This window comes from Haliotis cracherodii, unplaced genomic scaffold (genome assembly GCF_022045235.1).
Source record: "Haliotis cracherodii isolate W230 unplaced genomic scaffold, xgHalCrac1.p SCAF_3, whole genome shotgun sequence".
Taxonomy (NCBI): domain Eukaryota; kingdom Metazoa; phylum Mollusca; class Gastropoda; order Lepetellida; family Haliotidae; genus Haliotis; species Haliotis cracherodii.
This window is the reverse complement of record NW_027266286.1, coordinates 15,173,136-15,199,580: the sequence shown is the minus strand read 5'-3', so window position 1 is coordinate 15,199,580 and position 26,445 is coordinate 15,173,136. Positions and strand designations below refer to the sequence as shown.

General features: G+C 44.2%; 1 protein-coding gene across 1 annotated transcript in view; it reads right to left on the bottom strand.

Moving 5' to 3' along the window:
* Positions 1–830: 830 nt before the first annotated feature.
* LOC139474503 (protein CIP2A homolog) overlaps positions 831–26,445 on the bottom strand; it is a 28,987-nt gene continuing 3,372 nt past the window's right edge. The window contains exons 4-23 of the mRNA XM_071257549.1: positions 26,252–26,364; positions 25,897–25,991; positions 24,744–24,837; positions 23,050–23,172; positions 22,349–22,494; positions 21,424–21,499; positions 20,911–21,147; positions 18,399–18,555; positions 16,738–16,879; positions 15,752–15,851; positions 14,856–14,974; positions 11,791–12,022; positions 10,487–10,549; positions 8,011–8,121; positions 5,708–5,841; positions 5,282–5,344; positions 4,992–5,105; positions 3,541–3,623; positions 2,868–3,028; positions 831–1,235 (exon numbers count right to left, since the gene is read on the bottom strand). Of these exons, the coding sequence (XP_071113650.1) occupies positions 1,077–1,235; positions 2,868–3,028; positions 3,541–3,623; positions 4,992–5,105; positions 5,282–5,344; positions 5,708–5,841; positions 8,011–8,121; positions 10,487–10,549; positions 11,791–12,022; positions 14,856–14,974; positions 15,752–15,851; positions 16,738–16,879; positions 18,399–18,555; positions 20,911–21,147; positions 21,424–21,499; positions 22,349–22,494; positions 23,050–23,172; positions 24,744–24,837; positions 25,897–25,991; positions 26,252–26,364 (2,522 nt within the window). The 3' untranslated portion in view covers positions 831–1,076. The remainder of the gene's footprint in view (positions 1,236–2,867; positions 3,029–3,540; positions 3,624–4,991; positions 5,106–5,281; positions 5,345–5,707; positions 5,842–8,010; positions 8,122–10,486; positions 10,550–11,790; positions 12,023–14,855; positions 14,975–15,751; positions 15,852–16,737; positions 16,880–18,398; positions 18,556–20,910; positions 21,148–21,423; positions 21,500–22,348; positions 22,495–23,049; positions 23,173–24,743; positions 24,838–25,896; positions 25,992–26,251; positions 26,365–26,445) is intronic.

Here is a 26,445-nt window from a genome sequence, read left to right as displayed (position 1 = left end):
TTGGGTGACCAATATTTTTTCACTCATCTATTCATCACTCTAATGGGTTTTCCCCAAAATGAGTGAACATTTTGAAGATTTACAAAAAATGAAATAATGTTTTAGATGTATACAAGTTCTATATATAAAGGATTTAACCGGAAAGTAAATTAGCTCGTAACTGTGTTTCAGACATTAGCTCCTTTGTACGCAAGCTGAAAAAGCTTTATTGGGGATTTTACGCAAATATGCAGCTTATCTGTAGCTGACAGGGCTTTCTGCATGACAAGTGAATGGGTCTACCCCTCCTCCCCTAGAAGTTAGCAATAAGTTAGATACATCTTAACAAAGCCATACAACCAAATCACATACATACATACATACATGTATATATATCGGTCATATACCACAAACAAAACCTCTAAACAGACAATCTGTAAACAGCCACCTACATATCATGCAATGTGTTCCTAATCTAAATCATACAAACTTGGAACATTTCTTGTCTGGAATGGTTCAAACACACAAATAAGACTAAAATGTGATTGCATATAATCTGTTGTTTAAATGCATTATTAATTTGATCTGGTAATAAGTAGCACAGCCACCATCGTAAACATGCAGTTCATTAGTAAACATGTCATGAAAATTTATTAAAATGTGATGCAAAATAATAAACATCATGAGATGTGGTTGACCAGATAACCTTGGGCAGAGGAGGTAATTTTCAAAAAAAAAGGAATGGACTTGGACTGAGGGAGGGCAGCTAGCTGCTGCTGCTTGTTTATCCCTGAACAAAACCTCTAGTTTTTTTGTTTTGTGTGTGTGTGTGTGTGTGTGTGTGTGTGTGTGTGTTTGTGTGTGTGTGTGTGTGTGTGTGTGGTCACTTGGGTGGGTTACCATCCTTCCCCCCACTAAGACTGTGTATGAGGGCAGCTATCTGCTGGTGCTTGTTTATCCCTGAACTAAACCTCTAGTATGTGTGTGAGGTCACTTGGGTGGGTTACCATCCTTCCCCCCACTAAGACTGTGTATGAGGGCAGCTATCTGCTGGTGCTTGTTTATCCTTGAACTAAACCTCTAGTATGTGTGTGTGGTCACTTGGGTGGGTTACCATCCTTCCCCCCACTAAGACTGTGTATGAGGGCAGCTATCTGCTGGTGCTTGTCTATCTCGGCCTGCTGCACCGCCAGCTTGTCCTCCCGCTCCTTCATGGCGTTCTCCTGGTCCTGGACGACAGCCTCCAGAGAATCCATCTGAAACATGCAAGTCATGACATCATTTCCTCTCCAGACAGCTTCACATATATACAGATTCATCTGATACACAAACACATGTTAGCAGATAGCCATTGATCTCATGCCACAGCTCCTGATACAACTTTAATGCTGCAGCTCTTGGCTTTACCCCATGCTGCAGCTCTTGACACCTCATGTCACAGCTTAATACACTACCCCACAACACAGCTCCTGACACAACTTTAATGCTGCAGCTCTTGACTCTACCCCATGCTGCAGCTCTTGACTCTACCTCACGCTACAGCTCTTGACACCTCATGTCACAGCTTAATACACTACCCCACAACACAGCTCCTGACACAACTTTAATGCTGCAGCTCTAGACTCTACCCCATGCTGCAGCTCTTGACTCTACCTCACGCTACAGCTCTTGACACCTCATGTCACAGCTTAAGACACTACCCCACAACACAGCTCCTGACACAACTTTAATGCCACAGCTCTTGACTCTACCTCTTGCAACAGCTCTTGAGTTTACCTCACGCTACAGCTCTTGACACCTCATGTCACAGCTTAATACACTACCCCACAACACAGCTCCTGACACAACTTTAATGCTGCAGCTCTTGACTCTACCCCATGCTGCAGCTCTTGACTCTACCTCACGCTACAGCTCTTGACACCTCATGTCATAGCTTAAGACACTACCCCACAACACAGTTCCTGACACAACTTTAATGCTGCAGCTCTTGACTCTACCCCATGCTGCAGCTCTTGACTCTACCTCACGCTACAGCTCTTGACACCTCATGTCACAGCTTAATACACTACCCCACAACACAGCTCCTGACACAACTTTAATGCTGCAGCTCTTGACTACCCCATGCTGCAGCTCTTGACTCTACCTCACGCTACAGCTCTTGACACCTCATGTCACAGCTTAATACACTACCCCACAACACAGCTCCTGACAACTTTAATGCTGCAGCTCTTGACTACCCCATGCTGCAGCTCTTGACTCTACCTCACGCTACAGCTCTTGACACCTCATGTCACAGCTTAATACACTTCCCCACAACACAGCTCCTGACACAACTTTAATGCTGCAGCTCTTGACTACCCCATGCTGCAGCTCTTGACTCTACCTCACGCTACAGCTCTTGACACCTCATGTCACAGCTTAATACACTACCCCACAACACAGCTCCTGATGCAACTTTAATGCCACAGCTCTTGACTCTACCTCTTGCAACAGCTCTTGAGTCTAGCTCAGCCACAGCTCTTGACTCTACCCCACAACACAGCTCTTGACTCTACCCAACGCCACGGCTCTTGACATAACCCCACGCCACGGCTCTTGACACTACCTCATGCCATGGTTCTTGACACAACCCATGTTGCTGATGAGTGAATGACTGAGTGAGTATGGTTTTACGCCGCTTTTAGCAATATTCCAGCAATATTACGGCGGAGGACACCAGAAATGGGCTTCACACATTGTACCCATGTCGGGAATCGAACCTGGGTCTTCGGCATGATGAGCGAACACTTTAACCACTAGGCTACCCGACCGCCCCTGTTGCTGATGAGAACACTCAATGTACACTACAACTCCTGACACTACCCCACATTGTTGATGGGAACACTCACCTTATGCTGCAGGTCTCTCCGGAGCTGCTCAGCTCGCTGTATGTCTGTCCGGAGCTGGTCCACAGTCAGCTCCATCTTGTCCTTCTCCTCCTCAATGGTCGACTTCTCAGCCGACACCTTCTTCAGCTTCTCGTCTGTTTTCTGCAGCGTCTTTGTCGTCTCTGATACACACCAATAGAACCATTAGTGGTGGGACAATACACCAATGCATTGGTGGATCACGCTTTTGTACTTCTTGATCAATCACAGTCGCACACTAAGTGAAAAGTATCAATTCTTACCTTAAATGTTTTCTTGAATAAGTGTTACACTAAACACCAATTACTAGTGAAAATGAGTAGTGAAAACGTAAATATTTTCCTCCACTGTGCCATACCTGACACTGCTAGCTCTTACTCATTAGTGCGCCAGGTATTTGGCAATCCTAACTATGAAAAAGGTGGCTTATACACTACAGATAAGTGCACAAGCAAGTACCGCGATACGTATCAGATCAGGAGCAAGGTATCGAGATACATTTCGGATCGCACAGTTGGTGTATCGTCCGAGCCCTAATAACTATACACATCATGTAAAAACAAGCTACTCATAACTACAGCAGTCCATTGGGAAAACTTGACTCGTTGCATGAACAGATTTGTCAAAGGACTTTGGGAATATATAGTTAACCCACCCTGTAGTTTTGTTTCTTTCTCCTTCAGTAATTTTGAAATCTGCTTCCTTTCATCTTCCAACTTCCTTAGATGATCAGTTGTCCTGAAATAAAAACAGACAAAAATTGCCATGACAACTAAAATGTGTCAATGTTGTCCAGTTAATATTTGTCGGTTAGGGTGAGTGAGTGAGTTGGGTTTAACCCCGCTTTTAACAGTATTCCAGTTATATCACGGCGTGTCAGCTTAATGTGGAGGAAAGCCCGAAGTGATGCAGGTCTCAGACGTTTACCACTTCGGTGAAACCCACGAGCACAGGTATGGTGCTGACAAACCTAGAAACGTAAACGGGGCGAACCAGGATTCGAAACCACAATCATAGGTTTCTGGCGTGCCCAATGGACGTAACTGGGGACAACGAATCGTAGCGTCTTAGACGACTTGTCAGCTAGAGAAGAGGGTAGACACCACTGGTCATATCCAACTTGTCCACACTCATTTTGGACCAGCTGTTCCTGAAAAATCACTAGATTGCTCAGAAAACCACTCGTCCCTCTTGATGTTCACCAGTCTGGGTGGGGCTTGTGTACTTGTGGCCATGTCTATTCCTGGAGAATGTTGCTTCATGCAGAAGTCCAAGTTATCGCCTCCACTCTGTCTTGGATCTGATCCAACACTTTACACCTGCTTGCAGGCACACCTGGCCAGGTGTTAAACCTAAACACCTTCCCATGCACACCTGGCCAGGTGTTAAACCTAAACACCTTCCCATGCACACCTGGCCAGGTGTTAAACTTAAACACCTTCCCATGCACACCTGGCCAGGTGTTAAACCTAAACACCTTCCCATGCACACCTGGCCAGGTGTTACACTTAAACACCTTCCCATGCACACCTGAATATTTTTTGGCAAGTGTGTGAGTGAGATAGTGAGTATGGTTTGATGCCACTTTTAGCAATATTCCAGCAATATCACAGCGGGGGACACCAGAAATGGGCTTCACACATTGTACCCATGTCAGTAATCGAACCTGGGTGTTTGGCGTGACGAGCAAACACTTTAACCACTAGGCTACCCGACCGCACCTTTTTTGGGCAAGATTAAATACACCTAAATTGGATCACAATGCTTTGAAGACCATTGTGACATCATCAGTGACATCATCATTTACATGATGTCACAATCAAATGACATCACAAATCTCTGCCCCTGAAGCTAGTTACCTGTACTTTTTACATTGAGGCAACTGGCTATTACTGTTTACAACTGAAAAAGTGGGAAGAATGATTTTGGATGATAAACAGAATCTCACCTTTGTGTCTTTTGATATCAAATATATCAACATTTGTCGATTTAACTTTAAAATTCCTTGGCAAACCACAGAATTGTAAACTATACAACTTGTGTTGATACATTTGATATCAAAAGACACAAGGGTGAGGTTGTCTATGTCTACAATGTGTGACTCACACGTCGTGTTGCTGCTTCAGACTCTCGTGGTGTTTCTGCAGCATGTCGTGCATCTCCGACATCGTCTTGTGCTCCTGCTGTAGACACAGGAGGCTGCGCTCACTCTTGTCATGCCTGTAGACACAAACACACACACTCTCAGTTCAACAGCTAGATTGCTCTCATCGATGTTACAAATAAGAGATTGTTAAGGTAACATGTGACGTGATTACAAGGTATAGCAATGTGATGTTTCGAACAGTGTCGTTACTAATGAGAGGATATAAAGGTGAATGAGCTGACAGACTCACTTCTCCTGCAGCTCTGTAAGCGCTGCCTTCAGCTCCTCGCACTCCTCTGACTTCAGCTCAAGTCTGTCAGGAAACAAGCCACATGGTTATAAAACTACAGTGAAACAGGAATTAGTATGCTGAACCAGGGTTTATTTATACATGGGTATATATTTGGCAATAGATGTATTGATACAGTGATATAAATTCAGGGAGATCCTTGGGTCCTTGAAGGTGTTACTTCACAGTACTTTATAAAGTAGGTCTCTAACTCTGTGCCTACCTCTGTAAGTCCTGTGCCTACACCTCTAACTCTGTGCCTACCTCTGTAAGTCCTGTGCCTACACCTCTAACTCTGTGCCTACCTCTGTAAGTCCTGTGTCTTCACCTCTAACTCTGTGCCTACCTCTGTAAGTCCTGTGCCTACACCTCTAACTCTGTGCCTACCTCTGTAAGTCCTGTGCCTGTTGATCAAACTCATGCTGCAGAGTTTCACGCTCTAGGTTGAGTGTGTTGATCTGCTCTTGATACTTCTCAGCCTTCCGCTCAGACTCCTGGAAGTAGCAGCGCATCTTCTGTGTCTGTAAAATAAAGCAGCTAGTTCGATATTTTTCCAAACACAAGGGCAGATGTACAGAAAATGTACTGATCTATGAGTCTGGGCTACTGCTGTTACAAGGGCAGATATACAGAATGTACTCACTTCGCCTTCATACCTGGACTGTCTGGCCCTGTACTGGGCTATGAGTCTGTCAGCCTGGGCTACTGCCATTACAAGGGCAGATATACAGAATGTACTCACTTCGCCTTCATACCTGGACTGTCTGGCCCTGTACTGGGCTATGAGTCTGTCAGCCTGGGCTACTGCTGTTACAAGGGCAGATATACAGAATGTACTCACCTCGCCTTCATACCTGGCCTGTCTGGCCCTGTACTGGGCTATGATTCAGTCAGCCAGGGCTACTGCCATTACAAGGGCAGATATACAGAATGTACTCACCTCACCTTCATACTTGGCCTGTCTGGCCCTGTACTGGGCTATGAGTCTGGCCTACTGTCATTACAAGGGCAGATATACAGAATGTACTCACCTCACCTTCATACCTGGCCTGTCTGGCCCTGTACTGGGCTATGAGTCTGTCAGCCTGGGCTACTGCCATTACAAGGGCAGATATACAGAATGTACTCACCTCGCCTTCATACCTGGACTGTCTGGCCCTGTACTGGGCTATGAGTCTGTCAGCCTGGGCTACTGCCATTACAAGGGCAGATATACAGAATGTACTCACCTCGCCTTCATACCTGGCCTGTCTGGCCCTGTACTGGGCTATGAGTCTGTCAGCCTGGGCTACTGTCATTACAAGGGCAGATATACAGAATGTACTCACCTCACCTTCATACCTGGACTGTCTGGCCCTGTACTGGGCTATGAGTCTGTCAGCCTGGGCTACTGCCATTACAAGGGCAGATATACAGAATGTACTCACTTCGCCTTCATACCTGGACTGTCTGGCCCTGTACTGGGCTATGAGTCTGTCAGCCTGGGCTACTGCTGTTACAAGGGCAGATATACAGAATGTACTCACCTCGCCTTCATACCTGGCCTGTCTGGCCCTGTACTGGGCTATGATTCAGTCAGCCAGGGCTACTGCCATTACAAGGGCAGATATACAGAATGTACTCACCTCACCTTCATACTTGGCCTGTCTGGCCCTGTACTGGGCTATGAGTCTGGCCTACTGTCATTACAAGGGCAGATATACAGAATGTACTCACCTCACCTTCATACCTGGCCTGTCTGGCCCTGTACTGGGCTATGAGTCTGTCAGCCTGGGCTACTGCCATTACAAGGGCAGATATACAGAATGTACTCACCTCGCCTTCATACCTGGACTGTCTGGCCCTGTACTGGGCTATGAGTCTGTCAGCCTGGGCTACTGCCATTACAAGGGCAGATATACAGAATGTACTCACCTCGCCTTCATACCTGGCCTGTCTGGCCCTGTACTGGGCTATGATTCAGTCAGCCAGGGCTACTGCCATTACAAGGGCAGATATACAGAATGTACTCACCTCACCTTCATACTTGGCCTGTCTGGCCCTGTACTGGGCTATGAGTCTGGCCTACTGTCATTACAAGGGCAGATATACAGAATGTACTCACCTCGCCTTCATACCTGGCCTGTCTGGCCCTGTACTGGGCTATGAGTCTGTCAGCCTGGCCTACTGCCATTACAAGGGCAGATATACAGAATGTACTCACCTCACCTTCATACTTGGCCTGTCTGGCCCTGTACTGGGCTATGAGTCTGGCCTACTGCCATTACAAGGGCAGATATACAGAATGTACTCACCTCGCCTTCATACCTGGCCTGTCTGGCCCTGTACTGGGCTATGAGTCTGTCAGCCTGGCCTACTGCCATTACAAGGGCAGATATACAGAATGTACTCACCTCGCCTTCATACCTGGACTGTCTGGCCCTGTACTGGGCTATGAGTCTGTCAGCCTGGGCTACTGCCATTACAAGGGCAGATATACAGAATGTACTCACCTCGCCTTCATACCTGGACTGTCTGGCCCTGTACTGGGCTATGAGTCGGTCAGCCTGGGCTACTGTCATTACAAGGGCAGATATACAGAATGTACTCACCTCGCCTTCATACCTGGCCTGTCTGGCCCTGTACTGGGCTATGAGTCTGTCAGCCTGGGCTACTACCATTACAAGGGCAGATATACAGAATGTACTCACCTCGCCTTCATACCTGGCCTGTCTGGCCCTGTACTGGGCTATGAGTCTGTCAGCCTGGGCTACTGCCATTGTCTTAGCCTCCAGCAGATTTTCCAAGTGCTCCTCCTTGGTCTAAAACATGGGGAGATGGGGAATTAGCAGATACCATATTTTGCCATAATATGCATTCCGGGCACTTAGAAAGTTGAAGAAAGGCTGTTAGCTAAAACCCTACATAGTGAGTTAAACTGTGTTTCAGATCGAGCAGTAGTGAAGAGAATTAGTTTTAACATCTATGAAACACCGATAATAGTTTCAAGGCAATTATATCCCACTTCTATCCTACTGTAGCTGTAAACATGTAAGATGCACAAGAAAATATGGACTGTTGTACAAATTTCAGTCTTAGCATGGGGTGCAGCTTAGTCTAGAAGTTGGTCAGGGGAAATAATCATTGATCATATTAACTATAGTGAAATGAAAAGAAATCCACAATCAGAGTAATATGCTTATTGCACATTGCTCTTATTACCAAAGTCCCAACTGGAAATGAATGCTGTCAAAATCTTCAGTAACTCTTTTGCCCAACATGACCTCCATGACCCTTGTGATATCTGGTGTCACTTTTCTCTTCCAATGTCCCTCAGGGCTGATTACACTTTATCTGATGGTAGGTGTCAGTGCGAACCTTCAGCCAAGTGCATGGCATCTCATACAGTGGTCCTGTAGGTTGGTTGGTTTGTTTGTTGTTTAACGCCGCATTCAGTAATATTCCAGCTACATATGACGGCGATCTGTAAATAATCAAGTCTTGACCAGACAATCCAGTGATTGATATCATGAGCATCAATCCACCCAATTGGGATCGATGACATGCATCAACCAAGTCAGCGAGCCTGACCACCCGATCCCGTTAGTCGCCTTTTACGACAAGCCGTCACCTTTTACAGCAAGCATGGGTGGCTGAAGACCTATTCTTCCCAGGAATCTTCAAGGGTCTCCTGTAGGTTGGACTTGCCTGAGATGGTTTGTCTACACTACTCCCTAGGCAGTGGACCCTGGGAAATGCTTGACCGAGGGGGATAAGGTGGTAGGCTGCGTTAGCAGTCTACTGGAATTTCTTGGCGTTGGTGATCTGGTGGGCAACCACCAATGGCCCAAAATTATGCACACCATCCACGTCTTCTACAGACACATCCCAGAGGTAATGGGTTGCGCCAATCCTGCTGCATCATAGGCCGGCATGATTGTGGATCTCAGCCAAGAGGAGATGGTATTCCTGGAGATTCTCCTTTACAAGTCAGCAAAGGTTGGAAGAAGAGGCTGCGTCTTGTCGTTCTCATGGGACCTTCTCTGTTTTCTTTGAGGGTACAGATAGAATATTGCAGCAGCTCATCCTGGTCCTCCACCCCACAATGGGTTGGTGAGGGTGTTGGTTTTTGGCTAAAAGCCCAGCACAGGCCCAGATGGACTGACCCTCTTGTGCGTTGTTCCCACTGGACTTGTGTGAGATCTAGAGCATTGAGCTTGCTAACCCTGGCTGCCGTAGCTAGAGCTAGTAGGTAGATGGTCTTCTGAGTCAAGTGCTTAAAAGAGGCAGTGTCGAGTGTTTCATAGGGACGTTGTTGGAGGTGTGTGAGGATGACATATGAATCCCATATGGAAGCGCAGAACGTCTGAAACTCCTTATGATAGCTTCCAGTCTTGAGTGACAACGCAGACAGTATTGAAAGCAGACACATAGCTATAGTACCACCCATAAGGAGTTTCTTTGTTCTCAGGTGGAGCAAGTAATCCGCCATGAATTGCGCAGTTGCGTCTGTGGGGCTAACGCCATGTTTCCGACAGAAAATCTCAAAGGAGCCCCATTTATCAACATACAGCCCCCTGGTGGATGGTCTGTGAACCTGAGCTACGGCTTGGGCTGCTCTACTGGAGTAACCCTTGGCTATCAGTACCTTCAGTATACGACCCAAGCATGAAGTTGGAACTGCACTGGGGATGGATTGAGGCGGTGTTTGTGAGGGTCCTGCAGGAGATTGGACGACTCTGGGAGTTTCAGAGCTGGTTGCCCGGGGACACGTCATGGGTCAGGGAACCAGATTCTTGCGGCCAATGCGGCATCAAAAGGATCAAGGACAGACTGGTTGTTGCGTTGGCATCAGCAGTCCAGACCTGAGGGTCCGGCATTGGAGACACGAACATCGGCAACTGCGTGCTGTGTCTTGTGGCAAACAGGTTGATGTTCAGATGCCCAACTGCTGGCACAGTAAACCGAAGCACTCCGGATGCAGTCACAGATGTCATGGATCATGGAGGGCAACAAAAATTACTGATGATGCTGATATATCGTCATTCATTTCCACTTACGACTTCGGTAGTAAGAGCAATGTGCAATATGTAATGCAGTATACGTTAAAAATTCTTAACTTTTTTTCTGTAGTATATTTTGACACTGTTGTCATGGAACTATTAATGGTAGTAGTTTAACAATTACCTGTAGAGTCTGAAATCTGTGCTCATATATTTCAATTATATCGGAGGCTTTGGTGTCCTTCACCTGTGTTGGAATAAATCAGACAGACTAGAGATCATGTAGACACACAGCAAAAACAAACACAACAGGCCAAGACAAACATGTGATGAGGCATCAGTCGTTATATGACATAAGAGCATTGCTTTATAACATGGTCCACAAATAAGTAAATCAAATCACTTACAATGGGAAATCAAAGATTAGATTTAAAGGACAGCCTTTGTTTCTTTAGAAGAGTAAGAGAGTGTTTGGGTGAGGGGGGTAGGTCAGGTGAGGTGGGGAGGGATGGGATGGGTTGAGGTGGGGTGGTTTGGGGTGAGATTGGGTTGGTGAGGTAGTGAGTTAGTGAGTGGGTGGGTGAGGTGAGGTGAGGTGAGGTGAGGTGAGGTGAGGTTGACGTGGGGTGGGGTGGTTTGGGGTGAGATTGGGTTGGTGAGGTAGTGAGTTAGTGAGTGGGTGGGTGAGGTGAGGTGAGGTGAGGTGAGGTTGACGTGGGGTGGGGTGGTTTGGGGTGAGATGGGGTTGGTGAGGTAGTGAGTGAGTGAGTGGGTGGGTGAGGTGAGGTGAGGTGAGGTTGATGTGAGGTGGGGTGGTTTGGGGTGAGATGGGGTTGGTGAGGTAGTGAGTGAGTGAGTGAGTGAGTGGGTGGGTGAGGTGAGGTGAGGTGAGGTGAGGTGAGGTGGGGTGGTTTGGGGTGAGATGGGGTTGGTGAGGTAGTGAGTGAGTGAGTGAGTGGGTGGGTGAGTTTGTGAGTGGGCATCAGTATTATTGTAGCCATGTCCTGATGGCAAGGAAATAATCTGGGACAGACAAACCAGGACCCAGAAGCATGTGCATCCATCCATACAAGTGGGTTACAGTGACACCCAAGCCACTCACTGTAACCACTCAATCATGACTGAAGTCTGCCCTCAGAACCAACATGAAGTACTGGGAACCTATTCTACCATGGGCTCCCAATGAAACAGTCACTGTACCAACCCAGTGAAGCAGGACCTGACTCAGTTGTTATCACACAACTCTTAGCATTTTTCAAGCCATATCAAGAAAGAGGACACCAAGAATGGGCCTCACACACTGCATCCTTATGAGGATGAACCCAGGCCTTCAGTGAGAGGAGAACAAGCAACTTGGCTACCCCACCGGACCCAGTGACATTACATTACACCATGCTGAATGAGAGAATCTAACCAGTAGTGTTCAGTTCTCATCTACATGGATATGAAATGAAGTGGTTAGTTGTTGTTTTCACTAATTATCCTCACCTCCAGACTAGTATGCATCTTCTCTATGAGAGACTGCAGTGATGTGTCGATATTTTCATTGTCGGAGACGGATCTCTTCATGGACTTCACTGGCACATTCTCCTTGTTATCCAGGCCACGCTTGACCTGCTGGTTCGAGTGTTTCATCGGAGTGACCGTCACGCTGGAAGCCGAGGACTTGCTGGTCTCCTCCGCCTTCTTCACATTCAAGGCAGCCACAGCATCTCCCAGACTGGGGAACAGCAATAATGTTAACTAGAACAACTTCACATGGCAACCACAGCATCTCCCAGACTGGGGAACAGCCAATATGTCAACAAGAACAACTTCACATTCAAAGCAGCCACAGCATCGCCCAGACTGGGAAAACAGCAATAATGTTAGACAACTTCACATGGCAACCACAGCATCTCCCAGACTGGGGAACAGCGATAATGTAAACTAGAACTTCACATTCATGGCAGCCACAGCATCTCCCAGACTGAGGAACAGCGATAATGTTAACTAGAACAACTTCACATGGCAACCACAGCATCTCCCAGACTGAGGAACAGCGATAATGTTAACTGGAACAACTTCACATGGCAACCACAGCATCTCCCAGACTGAGGAACAGCGATAATGTTAACTAGAACAACTTCACATGGCAACCACAGCATCTCCCAGACTGAGGAACAGCGATAATGTTAACTGGAACAACTTCACAAGGCAACCACAGCATCTCCCAGACTGAGGAACAGCGATAATGTTAACTAGAACAACTTCACATGGCAACCACAGCATCTCCCAGACTGAGGAACAGCGATAATGTTAACTAGAACAACTTCACATGGCAACCACAGCATCTCCCAGACTGAGGAACAGCGATAATGTTAACTGGAACAACTTCACAAGGCAACCACAGCATCTCCCAGACTGAGGAACAGCGATAATGTTAACTGGAACAACTTCACATGGCAACCACAGCATCTCCCAGACTGAGGAACAGCGATAATGTTAACTAGAACAACTTCACATGGCAACCACAGCATCTCCCAGACTGAGGAACAGCGATAATGTTAACTGGAACAACTTCACAAGGCAACCACAGCATCTCCCAGACTGAGGAACAGCGATAATGTTAACTAGAACAACTTCACAGCATCACCCAGACTGAGGAACAGCAATAATGTTAACTAGAACAACTTCACATGGCAGCCACAGCATCTCCCAGACTTGGGAACAGAGATAATGTAAACTAGAACAACTTCATAAGGCAACCACAGCATCTCCCAGACTGGGGAACAGCGATAATGTTAACTAGAACTTCACATTCAAAGCAGCCACAGCATCACCCAGACTGAGGAACAGCAATAATGTTAACTAGAACAACTTCACATGGCAACCACAGCATCTCCCAGACTGAGGAACAGCGATAATGTTAACTGGAACAACTTCACAAGGCAACCACAGCATCTCCCAGACTGGGGAACAGAGATAATGTTAACTAAAACAACTTCACAGCATCTCCCAGACTTGGGAACAGCGATAATGTTAACTGGAACAACTTCACAAGGCAACCACAGCATCTCCCAGACTGGGGAACAGAGATAATGTTAACTAAAACAACTTCACAGCATCTCCCAGACTTGGGAACAGCGATAATGTAAACTAGAACAACTTCACATGGCAGCCACAGCATCTCCCAGACTGAGGAACAGCGATAATGTAAACTAGAACAACTTCACATGGCAACCACAGCATCTCCCAGACTTGGGAACAGAGATAATGTAAACTAGAACAACTTCACATGGCAGCCACAGCATCTCCCAGACTTGGGAACAGAGATAATGTTAACTAGAACAACTTCACATGGCAACCACAGCATCTCCCAGACTGGGGAACAGAGATAATGTAAACTAGAACAACTTCACATGGCAGCCACAGCATCTCCCAGACTTGGGAACAGAGATAATGTAAACTAGAACAACTTCACAGCATCTCCCAGACTTGGGAACAGCGATAATGTAAACTAGAACAACTTCACATGGCAGCCACAGCATCTCCCAGACTGAGGAACAGCGATAATGTAAACTAGAACAACTTCACATGGCAACCACAGCATCTCCCAGACTTGGGAACAGAGATAATGTAAACTAGAACAACTTCACATGGCAGCCACAGCATCTCCCAGACTGAGGAACAGCGATAATGTAAACTAGAACAACTTCACATGGCAACCACAGCATCTCCCAGACTTGGGAACAGAGATAATGTAAACTAGAACAACTTCACATGGCAGCCACAGCATCTCCCAGACTTGGGAACAGAGATAATGTAAACTAGAACAACTTCACAAGGCAGCCACAGCATCTCCCAGACTGAGGAACAGCGATAATGTAAACTAGAACAACAGCTGAACACGACAACTGTTACTTGACCTATTACGTAGGTCACTCATGACTTTTTCAGACTGCAGCACTGTCCTAAGGATGACATGCATCAAGTTTCTTTAACCTGCAGTAAATTCTTTTTGAATTACCACAGGCTGTGAATTTGTTAAGGCTGTGACCCTGAGGCAGGCCGTAACTGCTGACATGACCGATGAATGTGTAAACAATTGTCCCTGGATTATTAGACATAGATGGTTTTGAAAACAAAGTGGTGCAATTGTAGCACTTAAATTCTGCAAACCATACATCATCTCCATTTACAGAGGACAGCTAAATAACACAATCAGAAGTAGCTCTGTAAAACTGCTGGGAATAATGTATTCTTGGGGTTAAAAATATTACATATACTTATCCTGACTCATACTTATTGCTTATCTCTACTCCTTTTCATAAGGTAGATGAAACTTCCCGAACTGTGTTCCCGGAGAACAGAGAAAACATCGCACCCAAATGCAGCCCTGGACTGAGCATGCACACTGGAAACATGTGACCAAGCCCGGTTGCTTGTCACCCTCATATTTCCCGCACTTAATACGTCCGAAACAGGGGAAGTGGGGACGGTGGGGTTGGTGCTTTAGGGAATGAGTCAGGATAAGATAAAATACAAACTTTGTTGACAATGTGTTGACTCACATGACATCGGGGAAGTTCTCCAGGGTTGACCCCTGACACACCAGTCTGAGTGCCAGCTGTACCGTGTCACTCTTCTCACACACAAGACCAGATGCCAGGAACGGAACAATACGACCGTCCTGAAACACAAGGTCACCTCATCACAGGTAATATCGTGACATTTTCATAACGGTAAATTATGTCTACAGCTGGTCTAGATCATACAGATTCAAACAAGAATTAGACCTACTGCCAATCAACAAGAGAACTCACAAGAACAAAATAGGGAGAAACTAAAGTATGTCAAACTATTTCTTAGGTTGCATGGTGTGATTACAATGCTGTGCTGAGAAGCAAGCGGAGTAGATAGGTGATCTACACAACTTGTAACAATGTTTTTATTTGTTTGTTGTTTTACGCCGCACTCAGCAATATTCCAGCTATATGACGGCGGTCTGTAAATAATCGTGTCTGGACCAGACAATCCAGTGATTGACATCATGCGCATCGATCCATACACTTGGGATTAATGACATGCATCAACCAAGTCAGCAAGCCTGACCACCTGATCCCGTTAGTCGCCTCTTACAACAAGCATAGTCGCCTTTTACGGCAAGCATGGGTTGATGCAAGACCTCTTCTAACCTGGATGTTCACAGGTCTTGTAACAATGAGTGCATGTAACGCGTGTTTATGCAGTTTAAGTCTCGATCAGCCCCAGATATCTTGTAAACTGTCCTAATTAACCTAATCAAGCTCCATGTCACAATGTGGAAATGTTCGGCTGATTTTATTGGATTATGAATTAATCAAGAAATGTAGGGGCTGTAAACTTGATCTGCTTTAGACAAAAAGATGCAGTGAACAAGTTAAGTGTATGTCAACTCTACAACCATCAGTACAGCTGTTGCACGTACCTGCAGTAGCCCTGAGATGTACACATCCATGTCCCGGACGTATCTCTTGATCTTGGTCATCAGGTGCATACACACCAGCGCCACCTCGATGCCTGCCTCACTGAAACACAGGGAGCTGCGATAATCACCTGTCATATCTGAACACCTCGCTGTCACCCATTCATCATACAAATAGTGAGAAAATAAAAATGATGTTACCCAGACTGATGTGGTGGTGGGGAAATGGGGTTTAACGTTGTCGTGAGATTATTGCAGTATGTGTGTGCTAGTGTGTGCTAGTGTGTGCGTGTGTGTGAGAGAGTGTGTGTATGTGTGTGTGTGTGTGTGTGTGTGTGTGTGTGTGTGTGTGTGTGTGTGTGTGTGTGTGTGTGTGTGTGTGTGTGTGTGTGTGTGTGTGTGTGTCTGTGTGTGTGTGTGTGTGTCTGTGTGTGTCTGTCTGTCTGTCTGTATGTGTGTGTGTGCCTGCTTGTACTAGTCCGGACTGACGATTTATAGTGCTAGCGCACTGAGATACCATGCTGCAGTTTTACAAGAATTCCCCACTCAGACACAGTATACTGACTCCAAGCCAACCAGTCCTTGTTTTAGCACCTTAATGCCAAGCGCAAGACAGAGCAACAACAAGTACCATCTTTTAACGTCTTTTGGAATACCGAGACAGAAAAATATGAAAAGAAGGACATTTACAACACATACTTTGATACAGAGATGCATGCATACTAAGATTTGGTTGCTTGTTGTTTAATGCCGCACTCAGCAATATCCCAGCTATGTGAGGCCAATCTGTACATAATCAAATCTTGATCAGACAATCCAGTGATTGACATCATGATCCACACAATTGGAATATGATGACGTGAAATCAACCAAGTCACCAAGTCTGAGATCCATTCAGTCACCTCTTATGACAAGCATAGTCGCCTGTCACGCCTGATAAATACTAAGAATACATGATCATCAACCATCATGGCTAGCCCCGTGTGTACCTCCAGTCATCGGGTTGAGGGGGGCCAGGTTTGGGGTGCAGGATCTTGTTGTGGTCCAGCTGGAAGGCGATGATGGTCTGGAACAGGGGCGTGTCCACCAGGTCCACTAGCGATGCCTTCAGGTCATCCTCACTGCACAACACTGGGCACAGAGGAGATCTCAGTCAGTGAGCGGACTTAACTTACTTCGCACAGTACAACAGTTGTGTCATTGCAGCATAATGCTGGAGAAAAGCCCCTAGTTGATGTTAAAAAAAAAGTTGGTGTTAAAAAGTAAAGATAAAAATGACTGCATGTTTTGCGAATGTCAATTTTCCTACATACATTTAGTCTAAGCAGACACAATTTTGTGGTTAAAACCTTTTTTAATACTCTAAAAAAAGTGACGTTTCAGTATAGATCATTATACCGTTGTCAACGTTGCATGACAACTGTATAAGGATCTATACCGAAACGTCGCTTTTTTTACAGTATTAAAGAAGTTGTTATCCATAAAATTGTGTCTACCTTGTCATTCGTAAACTTCTAAGTAATGCCTATCAAACAATTTACATTTAGTTTATTTCTGAGAAAAAAAAATTCATAATATTTGTCATTAATTTAAATATCCAAGTGAAAGTGCTGAAATAACAAGCTGCGTAATCGGCTTCCAAAACAAACCTATTTGGGGGTGTCACCTAAAGTGGTGACAACTGTTTTCATTGGCTGAGAGGGCTGCTGTGTTTAACTATCTTGTGATCATTCTCAGCGATACATATAATGTTACTGATATTTCTGGTAATCCTACAAAAACAACATTGAATACATAGTTAAATGTGTGAAAAGACTTTGATCTTTGACATTGTGAATAATTAAAATAACAATTAACAATCGGTAACTAGAGTTTTTTTCGAAGATGATGATTGTTGAAATACAGCAGTGCATCAAACACCAGGAACCCGTTTTCGCATGTTTTTTTGGTCTGTTTTATGCAATTTTTCAAATTTCATCTTGGTCAGGCATTTGTGATTACGAATGCCCTAAGAATCAAAATCTGCAAAGTTGCTATGTTGACTTTACTTGCCCTTTAATGTTCAACCTGACTCGCATCATTTGACATCATTATTGTCAATCTTGTCACAGTGTAATCTCCCATGGTTTTACTCTCTGGTTTAAAACCTAGTCATGTGAGCTTGTACAGCTCAACTGAAATGTGGGCCAAGCTGCAGAAAGCTTTCTTAGTGATATGATGATCAAAGCTATGTTCAGCTATGGGACTTGACAGTTGTAGCACAAAAACACTTTGTAAAACTGGGCCCTGCCTAATTTTTATGAAAAAAAGTGAAAAAAATCTGTAATGATAGTTTAAGGATGCGATAATATCCGAGTAAATCCAGGGTGTTGATCATGATTGTGATGCTTCTGTCATTGCTTCAAAATCAGCTGGGGCGGCTGGGTAGCCTAGTGGTTAAAGTGTTCGCTCGTCGTGCCGAAGACCCCTGTTCGATTCCGGACATGGGTACAATGTATGAAGCCCATTTCTGGTGTCCCCACCGTGATACTGCTGGAATATTGCTAAAAGCGGCGTAAAACCATACTCCCTCACTATAAATCAGTTCTAAGCACCACCTCCATGGCCAACCGTACGTGAAGGGAATCTCAGTATAGATGTGACCACTGACCTGTGAGAAGTCTCACTGCCTTGACCACCTTGTTACACTTCCTTCTGACCAGCGTGGCATCACCGTCCACACTTGACCGCAGGATCTCCACCAGCACTGGGAGGAGCAGGTCGGAGTGGATGCACAGGTCTGGGGTCCGGCCGGAGTACAGCACCTCCTGCACAACATGGAACCCATCTCAGGAGAATCATGTTTGTTTGTTTGTTTGTTGTTAAAAGGGCAAGTATCATGAAAAACAGTAATAGAATTTTCTTACATCACTATGTATCCAGTACGATGTACAATACGATGGCTGAGAAGAAAAGTATGACAAGGTAAAGTTAGTGCTGTTGCGCTTAATTAAAAGTATATATTTTTAGGTCTGTATTTGTCACAACACAAACAAATCTTAAAAGCTCTAACAAGGATGTGTAGGTTAATTAGCACGGCCGGCTAGGCCTGCAAGCTGATGGGATATTACCACCATTTGCAGAAACATTCAACTTTATTCAAGGAAAACAGATACAAATCATGTTATGTATGGAAAAAGCTCTTGGAACAGTTATTTAGTTTTATTGTCAAATGCCGGGCTGGCTATCAAACGCCGGTTGACATCGCCAGTGGAAGCTGAAAGTGAAACAACTGGATAAAAATGTGAGAACTTCTACTGTGTATAAGACGACCCCCCTTCTTAACCCCCTAATTCTAGGTATGAAAAAAAAAAATCGCCTTATACACAGCGATAGTTTCCACCCTTGCCGAACTAGGTTGGTATTATGGAGTTACATTTTGGCTCGACTTACTAGTCTATGCATAGTCCAATCAAATTCAAGCAACGAAATCGAAATCTGGTACGTAAACTGTCATGCAGATTTTGGTTGATTGCAGGATTTGCAAAACATGTGCACCGCCAACTCGTTGCCAACAGATATTTTCCAGATCTTTTATGTTTTTGATCAAGGTGCTCACGTGATTTGATGCACTTCTCGATGTAAGACCCGCTTTATCGCAATATAGAGATCTTGATTATTGATCAGATCACCTTGACTGGGTGCCGCCATTTTGTTTGAAACAAATGCAAGTGATACGAGAGGTGGAATCTGATTGGTACCAGGCTTAAAAGGCAAGGGTGGAAACTGGACTTTGAAAGTCAGTTAACTCTCTTGCCTCGGGGAAAATGAACTGCCCTCTCCTCCCTTCTATTCTTACCGTGCGCCTGCCTACCTAACAACGCATCCCCCTCGTCCCACATATTCATTCTACATCATTATAGAGTTATCCCCCTTACACTGCCCGTACATGTATGGTCATTTGCCACCACACCCCTTTCCGTAACTTGCAAGAAGACTCATCCCCCTATCGATGAATGTAAAGTGCAAAAGTACGAGAAAACCAATCAGAATGGGCGTATGATTTTTGATTTTACATATGTCTTGCATTGAAAAATATACCCAAGACACAGTTAAATGTGTTCAATCATACTGTATAATTCTGCACGTCCAGATGTGCTTTAAATTGCATCTGAATTCTTTTTAATATATTGGAAAATATATGTGACCCATTTCGTAACGAGTTGACAACTGTTTTAGGTATGCCTGTTTGCACTAAGATGATACCCGGTCACAAATATGGCCATGAGAGGGGTACAAGTAGGCTTGTCCCGGAATCACACGAGTTGGTCACGAATGCTATATGGTAACACAAGTTACCTCCCCTTATACTACAAGATGTAGCGTGACAGACCTACATGGATCAGGTGGATGGTGTCTCACGATGGTCGGTTCATTCTCTCATACAACTTCCATGTCCAGTGTGTGCTCAGACTTGACCACAGGTGGAGATATTACAGCACAATCCCCCCCCACTCTCCCACCCCAACCAGCGGTAGAAACTAACAGTTTCTGTCCATTAGTCCTTATAATGATAGCATATAGTAAAACCTTTAAAAATCTCAAAATTCTACTGGTCCTTAGGATACCTTTACTATTGGGCAGTTTGGCAAGGACTTTAGGACTAGTGCCAATTTCTAACCCTGCCAACACATACACACACCACAGTAAGTTCATGTAAAACTGTAGGAATTATCATACAGTCATCACTTGTTTTATTGTTTGTTTGTTGTTTAACGCCACACTCAGCAATATGCCAGCTATATGACGGCGGTCTGTAAAATAATCGAGTCTGGACCAGACAATCCAGTGACTGACATCATGAGCATCGATCCACGCAATTGGGATCGATGACATGTATCAACCAAGTCAACGAGCCTGACCACAAGATCCCGTTAGTCGCCTTTTACGACAAGCATAGTCGCCTTTTACGGCAAGCATGGGTTGCTGAAGACTTCAGGGGTCACTTGTTTTATTGAACTAAAGCACACAGAGTATTGTGAAACTGCTTGGCCGAAACGATGGACGAAATATCACAAATACATGGACTAATAAAAGCATTCATTCTTTGATAAAGCCTATAATCAACAGTCAAAGGCAGATAACTTCGTATCTCATCCTGACAACACAAAGAAAACACAAACCTCGTAAATCTCTGTGAGCAGATCCAGGGCAAACAGTGATGCTGTGTCGGATGTGTCCACTGTCTGCATGGCCCAGTGGACGACGGCAAACAGCGGCTCAGACTGACCACTCACGGGACCCTTGAGTGCATTCCGGTAGTGGTCAGCAGACTGCAGTCTGGGGGCACTGAACAAGGTCTTGCAGATGGACGTCCTGATGGTGCCCAGGGTACAGAAGCTGAGCAGCAGCTCAAATAACTGTGGGTAGAGAGTGAGGGCAGATTAACACAGGAGCATGTGTGTCTGAGAGAGTGAGGGCAGATTAACACAGGAGCATGTGTGTCTGAGAGAGTGAGGGCAGATTAACATAGGAGCATGTGTGTCTGAAAGAGTGAGGGGAGATTAACACAGGAGCATGTGTGTCTGAGAGAGTGAGGGGAGATTAACATAGGAGCATGTGTTTCTGAGAGAGTGAGGGCAGATTTACACAGGAGCATGTGTGTCTGAGAGAGTAAGTCCCTGGAGAAAACCTACCTTGGTGACAGTTTCTCCTGTGCTGGAGGCAATCAGGTTCAAGGTGTGGTTGATACATATCTGTAGGTGTTTATACCTGAAATAACGAAGTCACATCCCAGATAAACCACATGCATAATTATCATTGAAAACTTACATTAAAACTTACATCGATAAGTATTATGTTGATCATGAAGCAAACAAAATTATGTGTTCATAAGCCTGAAAGTTAAGCGAACATACAACTGTCAGACTAAAGGGCCTATGCTCCTTGGTACCACATCCATGTGCAGTACAAGCCAAGATGCTGTTATAGGATACGCTCACCTTTTTGCTAACATCTGGTATCATCACAATTTGATACACATGCTCATGATATTGTCAGATTCTACTTTTAGTAGATATTTCTGATACTTATGGATACTTTTTGCATTTAATGTGTTCATAAGTGATACATGAAAGTGATAGATTGTCTCTGTGGTGTTGGTGGTATCATCAGCTGGTGCCTCGACATACATGAGTATATTTGAGTGTGCAGAAGAACAAAGTGGTTTAAAGTGACTTGAGTGAGTGACTGAGTTGGGTTTAACGCCGCTTTTAACAGTATTCCAGTTATATCCCAGGGTGTCAGCTTAATGTGGAAGGAAAGCCTGAAGAGATGCAGGTCTCAGACGTTTACCACTTTGATGAAACCCACGAGGTATGGTGCTGACGAACCTAGAAACATAATCAACGCGAAACAGGATTTGAACCCACAATCATAGGTTTCTGGCGTGCCCAAGGGACGCAACTCTGCACAGCGAATCGCGGCGCCTTAGATGACTGGGCCACCCGTTACCCCTAAGTGACTTGAATCAAACCCGTCAGGAGAGCCAATTTCCCTGAGCCTTCTCCTGTTTAGGTACCACATTCAGGAGTGTACTGGGACCACCAACATGAAACTCACCTCTGTAGGGAGTTCTGTATGCTGGGTTTCTTCAGCAGATCCTGGAAGAGGTCGACAACGTAGAGACGCGTCACACCAAAGTCTCCATTCACCAGGATGTTGAAGATCAGCTTCAGAGTCTCATTCACATTCTCTGTGTTGAAAATCTGGAGAAAATAAACGAGATCTGAATCAGTTGTCAGTTTACTGCAATACAATCTTTTGGTATTTATCTCAGAAACACCAATGACACCAAGAGAGAAATGACATTTACTTTTTAAGCACTAAAGGTTTTGATATATATACATGACAAGGTTTGGTTGAAACAGAAATACTATTGTTCAGTATGAAGGTGTTATACTGACACATGCAGTATAGAAGTACACAAGACCCGTGAAGATCCGGGGTAGAATAGGTCTTCAGCAAACCATCCTTGCCATAAATGGCGATTATGCTTGTCGTAAGAGGCAACTAACGGGATCAGGTGGTCAGTCTCGCTGACTTGGTTGATGCATATCATCGTATCCAAATTGCGTGCATTGATGCTCATGATGTCAATCACTGGATTGTCTAGTCCAGGATCGATTATTTACAGACAGCCTTCATATAGCTGGAGTGCGGCATTAAACAACAAACAAACAAAAGAAGTTTGAAGAAAACGTTCCAGATGTATTATGACTGAAATTGCCAGTAACACATGCACCTGTCTCTGGTGGACGTACCTCCTGACCGATCTCTTCATGAAGACACAGACTCGTGAGGACACACATGCTGAACACAGCAACAGTCAGGTTCTTGTCCGAGATGTACGTACACAGCATCCGCATCAACCGTTTAAAGTTCTCCTGCAATATAGCCATGTTTTCACCAATAATTAGGCCTTGTGAGCTTTAACATAGCATTTCAGAAAGTTGTTTTGAAGGGATACTGTTTGTTTCTGAGAAGTGTTTTGTTAGTAGTTAGTGAGTATGGTTTTACGCCACTTTTAGCAATAATCCAGCAATATCACGGCAGGGAACACCAGAAATGGGCTTCACACGTTGTACCCATGTCGGAAATCGAACCCAGGTCTTTGGCGTGACGAGCGAACGCTTTAACCACTAGGCTACCCAACCGCCCCTAGAAAGTTGTTTTGAAGGGATACTGTTTGTTTCTGAGAAGTCAATACAAAATGATACATGAACACCTGATACATTCACGCAACATTTAATACAAAACTAAATGTATTTTAAAAGAAGCCATCAAGCGATACTCTAATCTCATTAAAATCAGATCTTAGTTCTCACTACCGCTAAACAAAGATCTGAGAACATCCCATTACAGGTCACGTCAGACCGACCTTGCGCGAATTTTGACCGCCCATGGAATGACTGACAAGAAGTCAGAAGGCAGTTTTCTCGTGCTTTACGGAATTAATTCAAATTGGCGACTACGCTTCGAAACATATTTTGACAAGTTCTCGATAAAACATTTGAAACCTGACTAATAGATAGTCTAGAATGTATAGATTCAGTCGTTAAACCCGTAACTATATTGTCCGGAATACCCCGTGTTAAAGTAATCGGGGTTGCATGATTAGAAATCACATTGCAACTGTCATTTTCATGATCTGGTAAGCGACACTCTGATTGGTCAGATGAAAGGTCGTTCTGACGTGACCCCTAATGGGATGTCCTCAGATCTTTGTTTAGCGGTAGCTGCGATCTGATTTTAATGAGATTGGCGATACTCAATGGCTAGAAGACACAAAATAATGGAGTTTCATATCTGCACCCAACTCCAGTGTCATAACAAAATAAGTTTCCCTTCCCTTTTTTTTGTTAATTAGTTCAACTTGGTACTGTAAATGTGTTTGCAAATCTGAAAAATAATAACAGAAAATCATAGCCTAGAAAGATAACGGTCACATGCAGAAATATTCATTAACTGTAGAGTTTTGGTGGGAAACAAACCCTACATGTTTGAGACTTAGTCAAAACTATTTCCATGGAAACACAACAAATTAAAAACAAAAATTAATTTAAAAATATGAAAGGGCAATAGCTGAGCATATGGTCATTGCACATGTATAGTTGCATGCTCAAATATTCATTAGTTTGAAAGTTATCCCTCGGAAACTAAGCCTAGAGTTGTTTGAGACTAAGTCCAAATTGTTTCCATGGAAACATAACAAAATGAAATTTAGAAAAAAATCAAAATAGCAAAAGGCACCAGTGTAGCTGATGAGCAATGCATATCTCAAGTTTTGTTGAAATATGTTGAACATTTTTCAAAATATGGCCCAGAAACGAACCCTACCCTCGGCTGAGACTAAGTTGAAATTGTTTCCATTATTGACAAATTTCAAAATAGCAAAAGGCACCAGTTATCTGACAACCAGTGCATACATGCAGTATTCTTTGTGATGAGGACGTACCAGACTCTTGACATACGACTGTACTGTATAGTTGTCCCGAGACAGGTTGGCTAGCAGACCCAGACACGACTGGGTGATCTCATTGGGAGTCAGTCTGAAACAGGTCACATGTTTCAAACTGAGAAAAAAAAAACTCACTTCAGAAGGGAATTTTACAACAGATGCAATTTGTTTGTTTGCTTGTTGTTAAACACTGCACTCAGCAATATTCAGCTATATGACAGCGGTCTAAATAATCATGTCTGGATCAGATAATCCAGTGATTGACATCAAGAGCATTGAACTACCCAATTGGGATACAATGACACCCATCAACCAAGTCAGCGAGCCTGATCACACGATCCCATTAGTCGCCTCTTACAGCAAGCAGGGGTTGCTGAAGAATTCTAACCCAGTCTTTTCATGTACAATAGATGAGAGTGTGCTGCAAAGTGATTGGATTAAAAGAGATACTATAAAATAGGATTTGAAACCAGTAAATCTTGAAAAATAACACTTTCTTCAATCTTAAATTTGTATATGTGATATATGGCATGAATACATTTTGATTAATATTAATACATGTACTTAATATGAACACTTCAAGCTTTTGAAAATTACTGACAATCTTTGTTTCTACAATGTTCATAAAAGTGTTGGGTTTTTTTCAGTTTTGGGGGTGTTATCAAACATGATCCTGTGTTAAACATTAAAGATTTATGGGGTCTCCAGATTCAAATACCATGGAAGACTCCAAGGACAAAGCTATCTTAGTGCTAAGATGATCGTAACTCACATACTTTAACACAGACTTACGACAGTCGTAGTGTTAAGATGATCGTAACTCACATACTTTAACACAGACTTACGACAGTCGTAGTGCTAAGATGATCGTAAGTCACAGCTAAGATTATCGTAACTCACATACTTTAACACAGACTTACGACAGTCGTAGTGTTAAGATCGCCTTATGGAACATGTCCAACGACTGCACTGACACCATCCATTTTAGTCGTCTCTTACGACAAGCATTGGATTCTGATGACCAATTCTACATTAGAATTACCATAGGGTATGTCTTTTTGTTCGGTGGTGATTGAACCTTGAGCAGGTTGAATTCTACATGGAACTGAATTAAAAAAACGAAAAACTTCACAACACCAGCACAACTCACACTTGTTTAATGAGGTATTTGAGAAGATCTTCCATGAAACTCTCATGAAAGCTGATTCTGTGACCATGGGTGATCTTCATCATGAGCTGCAGACACTGAAACAGTCAGTACAAGACGATTCAATACAATGTAAATCTTGAAATTATTGCGAGCGTGAAATAAATGCGAAAAATGCGAGTTGGCTTTGCTTGCATTAATTAACTACGCATTTACGTCTCCAAAATGACTGTCAAGAATAAGCACTTTGAGCTGGCTTCAAGAGAAGGATCATAGCACATTACAAACATCCGTTTATTATTATTATCAAAATGGTCACACCACACACTAGACAATCCAAGGGGCGTGTGTGCATTACCTCTGCTGTGAGCTGGTCTGAGGAGGGGCCCCCGTGCAGCTTCAGCACCCCAGCCAACACGGGGGTCAGGTTGAAGGTCGTGTGCAGCATCTCCTTCATATCGTGCTCCTGGCCTGAAACACACAAGTTTGTTTGTTTGTTTGTTTGTTGTTAAACGCCACACTAAGCAATGTTCTAGCTATATGACAGCTGTC